This window comes from Cryptomeria japonica, chromosome 2 (assembly GCF_030272615.1).
Source record: "Cryptomeria japonica chromosome 2, Sugi_1.0, whole genome shotgun sequence".
NCBI lineage: Eukaryota > Viridiplantae > Streptophyta > Pinopsida > Cupressales > Cupressaceae > Cryptomeria > Cryptomeria japonica.
In genome coordinates, this window is record NC_081406.1 from 299,098,736 (window position 1) to 299,112,356 (window position 13,621).

A 13,621-nucleotide genomic window follows, 5' to 3' on the forward strand; every position below is an offset into this window, starting at 1 on the left:
AAGTGTTAAACAAAAAAAATGTGTCAAAAGTCAATTCCAAAATTCAAACCCAAACTGAATTCAATAAGCAATAATTTAATTAAAATTCAAACACACAGTTCACATGAATGATAGATGAATTTCAAAATAAAACACTAAACAAACATGTTTAAATTACAGCGTAATTATAACTCAACATTAATTATTAGAATATCACCAAACTTATTTATAATTCAAGAATACTATGGTACTTAATAGGTAATGAAATAAAAATAAAAAATTGAAAAACTGTTAAATTTTATGCATAAAAAAAACAGTATAAAAGTAAAAAAAACAATAAAACAAACACTAGATAGACCTTAAAGAATGGCCATGGCTAATTAACATCCTTTGCAGCCTTATGAAGGGGGCAAATTCAACCCCTCCCAAATGCAAAAATAATGATATTAAATAATAAATCAGTTTACATATCAATTTTACTGAATAGACTGTCTCAATTTACATATTACATTTATTAATGTTATCGATTTCAGTAACTGGTTCAAAAATGCAACAACTTCTTCTATTTTAGATATTTAATAATGCATTATCCAGTAAACTAACTCAATTTACAAATTACATTTGCATCAATTTTAACAATTGCAACAACTTCTTCAGTTTAAATATCAATATCATGTATCACCTCAAATTTTCTAGCTGAATTGGCATTGGCTCTAGGGAATATAGATCCATCGTATGCCTGCAAACAAAACGAACACCATGTTAATATAATTGAAACGTAGAAGAAAAGTGGTATGAAATCCAGCTTAAATATTGTGTCATTTCTATACACCAGTATCATCCCAAATGACTGACAAGGATTGACAGTCGTTTGTTGAAGAGTACAACAGTCCTGGAATGCAGTTTACTGTTAGCATAATCAGGTGCAATATATGCTAGAACTTTCAATAAACTAAAAACTCTTCTGCATTTTTTAAATAATCTATATACAGGGATTTTAACAGGGTTTGATCATTCTCTGTATTCCCACTAATTTTACTCCAGCAGTTTTTGCCATCTAAAGGTGTCTGCCAGAGAATAATGTATCTTCACTGTTTTGCTGAAATAAACAATCTATGAAAGATTAATCTGAATTGTGCACTAGAAAGCAAGTTTCATTGTTGGTTTGTGGGGATCTAGACCCTTCAAAGAGTCCCCAAGATATTGTATAGAGCAGATCTAGAATTTGTGGTTGGGGTAAAAACTTTCATCCCAATGATACAGAGACAATCTGTTAACAGATGGGCCCAAGGTATTTTACTGCTCTTTAAGTGTTTCCTGTTGCCCTTGCTCCTTGTAGAGAAGCCTCATTCTAAGGTATCAATATGTATGTGAATTTTCTATACACATATCTTAATACATATTGATGTTTCGATGGGTTATGTACCTGGTTATACAGAATTTGTGTATATAAGGGTTTGTGGTTAGTAAGCAGCCTGTTTCGAGAGAAGAGAGAAGGCTAACCTGGAGGAACCACTAACCATAAAGCTTTTCGATGTTAGGATTTTAGGGGAACGCAGAATAGTTCCACAAGTCTACCACAGTCCTAGCCACAATCTAGAAGATTTCTGACTCTATCTCAAACATTTTTTAGTGGCTGATAGCTCAGTAGATCATACCTTGAATGCTGATAAAGGCTAGTTTTTAAATCTATTCTTGTTGGATATCATGGGAACTATACTCTTGTGGCTATTATAATTTGCTCTTGAAATGCTCAGGAACAATGAGTTCACATTCCATTTGTAAATCTACTTTCTTGTCTTGCTATAACCAGTTTAGAGCTTTGAAACTACATTCTATACCACCACATTAGCTCTACTTTTGAGTCTCATGATCTATTTTGGTAATTTTTGGACCTTGAAATATATAAATTTCTTAGACTGATGTTTAAGAGAAATCACTAACTAGACCATGAAACTTCACATTTTTTATGTTGATTTTGTCATCAATATGGCCACTTATTTCTTTCTTCTCCAAAGATCGCTGCCAACATGGATTAAGAGCACCCATAATTTTTTCTGTCCCAGCTTACAGCTCCATTTCTGTCTGCTACTAATTATAAAAAATATTTTCCTTTCTTTAATTGAGTTGATCAAGCTTCTAAATACCAAATATTCGAGGAGAAGAATGGGGAAATAAGAGTTGAAAGAAGGTACTACGTTAAAGTTCCCATTGTGGCTTTCGTTATAGACAACATAAGTCCGATCGAATAAAAATGCAACAAAACCAATTCAGAAAAAGGGACAAGACTTAAAATTCAATACTTAAGTTTGTCTCAAATCCTATCCCACGTTCCCAACTAGAATGCACAGGGGAGATTATTGTGCATAGCATATTAGACTGCAGATAAAGGTATTGCAATTTGTCCAACCTACCCAATTCAGAGGGAATGCCTCCTGTCAAGCTGTGGTGAGAAAATGAAATATAGTTCAATTTAGAGAAATTACTGAGAGAGGAAGGGATTTTTGAGGAATAACTTTATGTATGGTAGTATGACACCTGAGGTAGAAAATTTGAAGGATCTTAGCAATCATCATTGTATGGCCTAGACAATCTTACAGGCTCGAACCGTATAAATGGATCCCTCCTCACTCTTTCCTTAGAATCATATAGGAGGGAGAAACTTTCTTTTATCTGGGTATAAACAACTACACAGGAGCCATTCCCGAGGGTATTGGAAATTTGACAGACTTAACCTTTCTAAATTTGGGCATAAACAGTTAAACGGGCAACATAACCCAAGTAATAATTGGACTGACCAAGCTTGAAAAAAATTTCTTGGACAATAACTACTTCGTAGGCTTAGTTCCCAATGCTATAGAAAACCTTTCTGCATTTGAAATCTTTTGCTTTGAGTTCCAACAATTTGAGAGGCAGGGTTCCTGAGTCCATTGGGAAGCTCCAATCTTTAGAAAAGTTGTTTCTTGATTTTAACAATTTCTCTGGTCCTACGCCACATAGCATTGGTGATATCCAGAAAACTAAGTTTGTAATTAATAATTGTGCCTCTAGTGTGAGGTATAGAACTAGAGAAAACATATTCTGTGGTTATTATCATATTTGGTATCCATATATCTTTTGTTGGCTTTACTATGAGGTGTGACAGTCTTGATGAAATCAAACCTATTTTGCAGTCAATGTGCAGTACTTATAGGGATTCTGCTTCTGACATTGAACATGTAGGATATAATCACTGCAGCATATACTTTTAAGCAATCATTGTTATAGATTAAGACCTTTTGATTTCGAGTGAATTTTAATGAAATTTCATCTCATGAAATCAAATTTTTACTATAAAAATGTGTTGATCTTGCTCCATTAGAATGATTACAAGTGTACTACTAATATGTTAAACAAGACCTATAGTGAGTGTATACTGTGTAATTACAATATTATAGTAACCACTAATGTAACTGTTTAACTTTTTTGTTCTATTTTGAATAATTTGTCGTTTAGGAAGTTTTTAAACAAGGTTATATATAGTCACCATTTTTGGTTGTAAGCCTTTGAAGTGTCAAAATCATGTTCTCCAATAAAACATAAGTTGATGATTTTTGGTTTATTATCAAATTTCAAATCATCCAAAGTGTCGTACAATGCTGGTAGGGAATCATACTTTTGAAATGGTCAATGCCTTAGAATTTTTGGGGTTAGGATGTTTTCTAGTCTTATGAACAGATGCAATGGCATGCTAAAGACAAAAGACATATCGCTGCCCTTGGCACAGGGCACGTTGCAAGGCAAATAGGGAGAAGCCTGGAAGAGCATGATCAAAACGTGTGACAATGACAACTATTAGTGGCTTCAATGTTAGAGTATTTTTCATGTGGGCAAAAAATAGAAAAAATGGCAAGACAGATTCAATGTATGAGACAACGACAGTAGAATAATATCAAGCTGTCATTGATATGTTTGAACACAACAAAATGGTTATTAACAGGGAGTTTCTCCTTTGAATGGCCTTCATAGGAATAAATAATGAAGAGATAAGAGATCTAATTTAATCTTTAAACTGTAAACTCAAAATCCATGAGATTCAAGAGAATTAAAGGGATTAAATGTCAACAGCCCTTAACAAATACTAAAATACAGTTAAAAAGAAGCTCTTTTCAGTTCTTTTATGAGCAAACGTACTACACAAGTACTTCTGCCCTTGAATGCATTAAATCTTGGAAATGTACAACACAGAAGGTTGGGTTTGTTACTCATCGGTACTTCTAAGTTCTAACAATATTAAAATTGTGTAAATAAGGATAGATTTTGAGCCATGACTGTGAGAATGTACAGGTGACATTCTAACGGGGGGAAATTTGTAGGCCTTTCTGTGTGACAGAATTGAGGTCTATTAGCTTGTGGGTCCTCAAGTAAAGTTAACTGAAGATGATCCTTGTTTCTTGTTCACAAACTAGGTCAAATGTCGGTAGAATGATGGCTTTATGCTTTATGGATCGTAGGTCTCTCTTGAAGAGAAGCATTTGAAGCTCATTATGATCTATAAAGCATGTACATAAGCGATTGGATCAAGATAGGAGAAGGATGCAAAGAATTTATATGGTTTTCTTGTTCCCCTCTCAGATTTTGCACTAGATATGGTGAGTCCTATTGCATATGCTTCCACTATTTGGCTAAGATTTATAGCCTGTTTAAGATTGCATAGAAGAAGGAATCCATAAGAGCTAAATATGAAGGTCAATGATAATTGGTTACTCTATGTATGGAGAAAATTTGTAGAGCATCGTCTTGTGTTACAAGTAGAACATATGTCTGAGAGTTTGTGTGGCAGCAGGTATAAATCCAGAAGAAGTTATCCATAAGTGCTAAATATGAAGGTCAATGATAATTGGTTACTCTGTGTATGGAGAAAATTTGTAGAGCATCGTCTTGTGTTACAAGTAGAACATATGTCTGAGAGTTTGTGTGGCAGCAGGTATAAATCCAGAGATCAGTGTCTACAATGTTTGTTAATATTTAATGCTTGGTGTCTTCCATTTTAAATGATAAGGTGAGTGCTACAAGTGTGAATGGCTTGACAACAAAAGTGGATAAAAGAGATGCAAGAAGGTAAATGAGAAAAGAAGGTAGTGTTAATACATGAGCCTAATAAATAGAGATTATAAGTGCAAATGCATGATGACATGAAAATTTGGACAGTGCGTAGTAAAAATAACAAAGAGGTTAGTATACAAGACAGTGCAGAGGTCACAACCTTTCTCAATGACAGAGATAAGAGGGGGCAAATGTGAACAAGTAGGGAAAAAAGGTACGCGTTGATAAAGATCAGCCCAGAGATCTAGAAGACAACTTTCTTTACCATATTAGTCATGGCACCAAGTTCAATTGCCAAATCACAAGGGTGGGTTATGAGAAGGAAGTCAAGCCTTGACCATGTAAACATGAGGATAGTATTGCGACAAATTTTAAGAGAGAAAGTACAGTCATAACAATCCACGGGGAAGTTATGAAGAAAGTTCAAATAAGAATGGGTTTGACTGGAAAATGTTGAGAAGTTTAGTTGCAGGCTTCACAAGCGAATGAGTAGAGGTCATGAGAGCGTTGAGTGACGCTTGATAGAGTATACAACCCTCGATGACGGTATACAAAAATTTTTAAAGACAATGGACAAACATAAATACCAAGGAATTGATTCCAAGTGCATGGCAGCCAGTTAAGAGCTGTGACTAGCCAGATAATAGGAGACTGTCACAATGTAAGGTAATGATCAACTCGTGTAAGTGAAGATAAGATCTATTTTGGGAGTCTTAGACCACACAAAATCATGGAGGTGACCTTTTATGTGTTAAGTAACAAAGGAGATAGCAGAGAAAATACATGGCAATCGTCGAAACACTGTCATGAGAGAACAATAAATGGAAAAGAGAAAGGGTGTTATAACTTATAACAGTGACAAAACGCAGAGGGATTACTATAGAGGTCATAGGGATATGAGGACAGTCTTAAAAGTAGAATAACATGTCAAAGATATAAAGGAAAAGACTTGAGAATCAATGACAGTTCAAGGTCATTGATAGTTATGATGAACAGTAATGGTGGGTACATGGAGCAAGAAAGAGATATGATGAATATGAGAGTTCCAAGCATGCAAAAGGTTCAAGATAAAAAAAAATCTACGGGTGTCTAAGAGGAGAGGACATTGAACATTGACAAAGGAGATAGAGTAGCCTATGGATTGGTAGAGTTCACATGGCTTAAATCAAATGCATCACAGTCCACCTAGGATAGAGCTCAAAAGTATACACAGTGACATTGAGAAGGCATCCTTGGTCTTCAAGTAAAGTCCTGGCAATATGAGTGATGGCACATAGATCATTTGTATTAATTTTAGCACTCTCCCTAACAAACCACACAAAGCTGATGATAATAGGCATGCAGTCACTGTATAAGGAAGACAACGATGGGAGTTTTCATTGCATAAAGGTAGTAGATGAGTACATGATAATATACAGTGGATACAAGGGAATGACTTTACACAGGCATTCATAGTTGACATGGACGTCGAACAGTCCAAAGGAGATAGGAGATTGAACAGTCCAAAGGAGATAGAGTAGCCTATGGAGTGAGATAGCTGGATAGAGCCACGGGTAACAATCCAGTTCGTATGATTTTCTAAGGAGCAGCAGAAATATGGAAGTATCAAAACAAAGGAAATGATAGTCATAAAAAATGCAAAGACACTATTCTATTATCAAGGACAGTCATGGCATACCAAATTCTTATGTGCCGAAGGCAGTCATCAAGAGCACAACAACTAAGAGAGACAATTATATTATGGGAATTACATTGACCTGTATGATATGATAATCATGAACAGTGAAGAGGCAGAGAGAGCCCAGAGGCAGGGATGCATGGTTGTCTATATAGCAATATTTGCATTCATACATCTTTTCATGATTTTGGTGTTTAGTGTCGAACAGGTATTCTTGTAATGTTGTAGCATGCCCTCGGAATTACATGTAACAATACAAGCATTTGGTTTTCTTTCTATGCCTACATGTGATTGGTTGTAACTTGTAAGTGTTGTGTATTTGTGTTAGGTATTTAGGTTCATGCTTTCTGTGTTTCTATTGTTGCTTTCTATATACATTGGTATGTTGGTGTTCTCCCTATAATTTCTCTCTTCTGAAAATGGTTTGTATATTGGAACTCATGGATTCTTTTAGCGTCAAAATCTGACCCTCACTCCAATTAGGAATTTAGGTCCAATATTACAACACAATAAATTCTCAGGCAAACCATTCAACCTATCATTCTCAAGCTCAGTTTCAATTCATTTAGAATATGAGATCAAGATAAAAACAGACAATTACAATATGAGACTAAGATAAACAACAATTTTTAATGTAGAGAATGACTAGTGGGTGAGAAAAAAAAAATAGTAGATAAGACATACCTTAACGTAGTTGCACAGAGCATGTCATTCAACCCAGAATGGGCAGGTCCCTGTGACATTATCAACCTCTGTTGTACCTCCTCTCTTGACTGTTGAGGAGGAGGGAGGAAGGACAAAGTACCTCCTCCATCCTTCTTCGCTTTCCCTACACGAGAAAGGCAATTCAAAGGCAATTCAGGAATTGTCATGCTTCCTGCTAGCCAAGTATTCGTGCATAAATCCATTCTCTTAGCAGACAGTATTTAAAAACAAAATTATTGATGGGAGTTGAAGGAGAGCTTACATCTAGTTGAAAATTAGCAATATAAAAAATAAGGACAACTAGTCACAGAAACTGATCATCAAAACAATTACCTAGAACAAGAAATTGTGCTTCCTTTTGCTCTGCCTCTTCCTTTTGCTTTTCCCTTCCTCTGTTCCACATCTTCCTAGGTAAAACAGGAAAACCACAAAGAAAAAAAGAAAACAAATCACAGCACAAAACCCTTACCAAACAAACTGAAAATCTAAAACAAAACAAACTAAAAACTCCAATAAAAGACATTGAAAGAAAATATAAAGAGCCAGAGAACTAAGAAACAGAACAAAACAAAGAGGAAGAACACTCTCTCTAAATGAAAGAGATGGAACTATTTATGCTTTCTCCAGCTCTCCATAATAACGTTCGATATGCTTTTTTTCCGGCTTTTTTTCAGCTTTTCGTAACAACGTTCGATTTTTCTTTCGAACGTTACTTTTTAGTTTCAGATAACGAGAGCATTCTCTCAACGGCTATTTGGATTCAGGAGAAGTGCTTCCCCATCTTCACTCCGCTCTTCTTCAACCTGAGTACATTCCTGGTTTTCCACTCCGCATTAGAAAATAGTATAACGAGTCATTGGTCTCTATATCATCATGTATTTCAAAATAATAGAAAAAGGATATGCTAAAAGCTATCTTAATGAGTAAATTATATGTCTTTCTTTATATTATATGTCTTTCTTTTAAGTTCTTGGAAATAAGGTACTTGACTCAATTTGTATTTCTTAGAGATGAGGGATTTCTAGTGGAAATGGAAGATAAAATCGAAATATGATTGATGATGAGTTGACATGTAGTAGAGAAAATAAGAATAGTATCATCAAGAATGGAAAATACGAGAAAGAGTATTAAGAGTGAATGAGGAGTGTGATCAAAGGTATTCTCTTAATTGAAGTAAAACATATTGTATGAATTTTTCAATAATGTTTGTATTGGTTTAGTCCATAATCATTGTTGGGTTCAATCAAGGGCTCTTACATGGAATGTTCTCAATTAGTTGATATTTTGGCATATGAGCAAAAACATTATATAGATACTAGGTTAATAAAATAATAAGGACCAGACCTAATATAAAACTTAAAAGACCACAAGTATCTAATTGAATAAGATAAAAAAATATGGTACAATTCTAGGAAAAAGAGCTAAAGTAGTTCAACAAGTCAAGTTCATCAAAATGTAAAGAAGTAAAACCTCCGTGCAAAAATCTATATTAATTCTAAGAGGTAAAAACTAATTAAAAACTGTAATTAGACTTGAGCCCCTAGAAAAATATAATTAAACTTCACAAATAAAAGAAATAGTACACAATAAATTAAATAAGGTTGAGAATCACTTAAGGTTTTTTATGATGATAGAATTAACATAAATGACATGTTTAAAGTAGGTGAGTTTATAGATCCTACATTATACTTGGACACTATTGTTCCTACAACTATAACTAGGACTCCCCTATAATTTGATTTGATTAAGTACAATATAATTTTTAATTCTTGGTCAATTGCCTCTAAATATTTTACCTCTACTATGATAACCAAATTATGGTCAAAGTAGTGATAAAAATACTTTTACGAGCCTAAGTTAATGACTTCATTTTGACAAAAATAGATGAATTAAAAAACATGTGCATTTCTCCTATACAAGTGCATGTCAATTACAATCTAGCATTAATGTATTTCCTACATTGTAAAATATTTATAAAATCACAATTGTGAAGGCTCTAAACTAGCTTACTTATAATCACTCTATATAAAATTTGAGTCATAACTATTGGAGTAAATAGTTTTAACTATATACGTTTACTTGATTTTTACTTAGGGTAACCAACATTTATCATTTTCTAGGTCGTTAGATAAAGTTTAATATTATTTTATTAGATCTACATCTAATATTTTGTTTCACGTGGTTGTACCTACCCTCACACCTTATTGGTGCTCCCAATTTTGCCTTGGCCTTTATAAGCAAGGCTCTTGTACATTTGTATTCACCTCATTACCTCTAATCAATACATCTTGTATATTGCTGAAATAGTATATGCTTGGGTTGCTTCTCTTGTGTGTGAAGGATGACATGCAAATTGGTTCTTGGGTAAGGTAGAAACAACTACTTCAACAATAACAAATACCTCAATTACTTGATATATAAAGATCTATTTAATTATTCTAAATTAAATATACCAATAACATATATAATTTTTAAAATATTTTATATGTTTCTTAGGTTTTAAAATAGAATTGCAAATCATAATGAAAATTATCATAATTAAAACATTCAATATATTATCTTATAAGAAGCATTTTTTATATAAAAAAACTCATTAAAGAAACCTCAAATTGTTAACATTTACAAATTCTTCAATTATTGAATTTGGTAATTCAACTTTTTTCCTAATTTCACCTTTGCAATCAAAATTCTTTATTTTCAAAACTTTATAGTGCGTATAGTATGAACTAACTTAATTTATAAAATATTATTATAATTAGCTAACAAATATTTATAAATAAGCTTCTCTAAATTTCTAGAATATTTATTATAATTAAGGAAAGAGAGAATTCGTTTAGAAGGGGACTCTCTTATTATTGTTCAAGTGATTATGAAGGGGAGAATAGATGCCTGACATCTTCAGAATATCATTGTGAATATTGTGGAGGAGTTGTCAGCTTTTGAAGATTTTCGAATTAGCCACGTAAGACGATCGAGGAATGTGGAAGTAGACAAACTCTCAAAATGGGCTTTAACTTTTGTCAGGGTTGGGGAATTGCAGTTTGAAGACTTTAGGAATATAAGTTTAGAAGGGAATGTTTAAAGGAATGTTTGCAGGTACATAACACTAATGAGATTGCAAAAATTGCATAATTGAAGCTAGTGCACCTTTTTGGAAGAGTGGCAGCATTGTTTTCAAACTTGGCTTTAATGGCAATTTAGGAGTTCGTGGAGGCTGTTTTAATACGAATTCAATTTGCTCTTCTTTCTCGATGTTTTCATTGAGTGCTTTGTGGAGTAAAAATTGTGAAATGGTGAAGCAAAAGGCAATTTCAATGCTAACATAGAAAAATGGAAGCAAACTTCACACTAAGGACAAGACAACAGTTATGCCCGTTCCTTGGTCATGTGTCAGAAAGGAGGCTTAAAGGAACATTTTTGTACAAGGATGACAAATTGATCAAATATGTGAAACTGATTTTAGGTGAGGGATTTGGGGATTTAAGGCACAAATACCGAACAAACATGGATGTTTATTCCTTAATACTGGCATGGGGCCTGGATTTGGAGGACTCGATGGAAATAGTTAAGAGAGTAATGGTAGCAATTGTGCCTCAAGATTACCTGGAAGGGATAGAATCAATTCTTGAATGGGCAGCTCCTGGAGTAGGATTTGATGTGCGGGAAGGCATTGAAAACATGAATCATGAGGTTTTTGAGAAGTGTATTGCCTTTGTATGGTGGTTGAAAGGGAGATACAAAGCTTGTTGCAGAGAAGAAGCTCGATGGGGGTGGGAGGCACTGAAGGTGTTTGTGTAATTGATGGAGGTGGAGGTTGAGTTGAACCAAGCAAGATTGGAGGCAGGATTCATGGAACGCAGGGCTTCTCAGCTATGTAAGAGGAAGGTGACATATTTACAAGCTTGAATTTGGTCTCGGGTAGTTGTCTATTTTAAATTTTTTTTTATGCAATCTGTATTTCATAGATGTTTTTGGTGGGTCTTAGCCTTGAAAATGTTTAGGTTTTAAATGATTTGAATCAGGGCAAGATTATAGGTTTGTGTTAAGAATACTCTGTAATTTTGTATTTTGAGCAGTTTTTTTAGCTCAAGGTTGAATGGCTTAAACGAATTTTTGGGTTTTTTTTTGTCCATGGATGGTGCAGGTAGAGAATGACTATTTTTTGAAATCTTGGTGGTTTGTTGGGTGGGCTTATGGGTTTACAAACTTTTATGATGTATATCGCTTTCTTTTACAAACAATAAAAATTACTCTTATTATCAACCAAAAAATAATAAATAAGGAAAGAGATTGTACCACCATAAAATATGTACCCCTCATAATTTGATATGGTTTTTAGCACTTGTTTTGGTGATGTTGATTGATCATAAGAAAATGTGCATGTCTCGGCCCCTAACTACTAAACTAGATAACATCTTAAAGTGTCTAACCCCCTAAAATGCCAAATATGGTAGGACACTAAAAATCAATGCTAGTTTCCTCTCAATTTGCACCCAAATTCAAATATTTAGATTTTAAATTTGGGCATCTGATAGTTGTAATCTTGTCATTGACCTCTCTCAAATAGTTTTTGCAAAAAAGTACAAGTCATATGTATAGATGTGTCTTCCTTTTTCATTTGAAATCCCACCTACTCTCTATAAGCACTCTTATGATCAATCTAGCAATTCAAATATTTATATCAAGTAATCAAAAAGAGAGAAATTTGAAGACTATCATCAAGCATACTAAAATATTTTATTAAGCATCATTTGTTGTTATCATGTTGCACTAACATCTTGCAAGACATCATGAGAGAAAATCATTATCACCTTCCACGTGATTTGAGAAAGGGTTTCATGTCTAAGGTAATAATTGTATTTTATTTCTTTTTTTTTTGTATCCACTCTACTAAGCTTTTACACACACTCTTTATCATTACCATCATTGTTGTTGTAGAGCTGGTCTAAATACCAAACTAGGGTTTGACTAAGGGAATCCCCTATACATCATAGCCTTTTTGTAACATCCTCAATCATTAAATATTTATAATTCACATAGTTACACAAAATAAAATATATTAAAGGCGTGTTAAATATCCATAGATGAAAGACTTAATTACATTACTTACAAGAAGGTCTTGTACAATAAATCATTACAAAGATGTATTCAATGATTTGTAATCCTTTACATGCAAAGATAAGTTGATTACAAAAGCATCTAGAACTTGAAATCATCCCAAGGAACCTCTTTTAACCTAACACCTACTGTTGGCTAGAAAATTTGTTAGAGCATGTTTCCACCCTACCACGAAGTTCTTCACTTCCTTGGAATCTTTCATGAGAGGAAGGATCCACGACCTAGCACAAGGAAGACTAGCCAAGTAACATCAGAAAGAATAATGGAATATTAATTTATTATAATGCAACATCTTACTTATTTAAGGAAGTCAAATCAATGTTTCAAAGAGATCCTTCTAATACAGAAGGTTAAACATAATATCTTAATTTATGATTGATTATTCCAAGAGAACTCCATGAGTACACTAAATGCACACATGATCACTTAAAGCTCTTATGATCACACAAGAGTACCCATGAGCATATGACCTTCCATGCAATAGTATTTAGTCTTACAACATTCAAATAAAAGAGATTTCATCATCTAAACAATAAGACAAGTGACTAGGGTTCTATTTTATTTGGAATAATAAAATATCACCTCCACAAATGCTGAAATATGACATATTTCATACATTTACCTGTGATTTGCATGTCAAATTGTTTCAAAAATAAATTTTTGTTTAAGAATATTTTGATGTCATTGTAGATACCTCTCAACATAATAACTCGACATGCATCCAAAATAAACAAGGATTTGACTTACCTGATATAGACTGGTGTAAAAGACCCCTCCTTGGCTCACAAACTCTTTTGGATCTGAAGATGATCGATGGGGAATGCAACAATGATCTCTATCAATTCTGTGCCAGCAGATTGCCTCGAGTGAATTATATCACTGCCTTCTTTCACAGAGAACTAAAACTTCCAAATCCTGCTCTTTGTGGGTTGTATTATGCCCAAGTGATAATGTATCAAATGCTAAACTTCTGATAGAAAAATAAAATAATTCATTGTTCCTCTTACTCTTCCCCCATCTGCAGTGCCTTCTCTATAATATGGTGAATGAAATAGA

At 33.7% G+C, this 13,621-nt stretch overlaps 1 protein-coding gene across 1 annotated transcript; it reads right to left on the reverse strand.

The window, feature by feature from the left end:
* Positions 1-377: 377 nt before the first annotated feature.
* LOC131044387 (uncharacterized) lies at positions 378-8,293 on the reverse strand. Its single transcript, XM_057977709.2, has 3 exons — positions 7,781-8,293; positions 7,427-7,571; positions 378-718 (listed from the first exon to the last, which is right to left on the reverse strand). The coding sequence occupies exons 1-3, from the start codon at positions 7,968-7,970 to the stop codon at positions 658-660; spliced, it is 396 nt and encodes a 131-aa protein (XP_057833692.1). The 5' UTR covers positions 7,971-8,293; the 3' UTR covers positions 378-657.
* Between the last annotated feature and the right edge of the window lie 5,328 nt (positions 8,294-13,621).

Bases quoted from the DNA above. Each gene is read 5' to 3' on its own strand.
- LOC131044387 (XM_057977709.2), bottom strand. From the start codon at position 7,970: ATGTCTTTTATTGGAGTTTTTAGTTTGTTTTGTTTTAGATTTTCAGTT. The intron at 7,572-7,780 runs GTAATTGTTTTG...TTTCTCGTGTAG, and splicing joins AGCACAATTTCTTGTTCTAG to GGAAAGCGAAGAAGGATGGA. The intron at 719-7,426 runs GTATGTCTTATC...TTTTGTTTGCAG, and splicing joins CTCTGTGCAACTACGTTAAG to GCATACGATGGATCTATATT.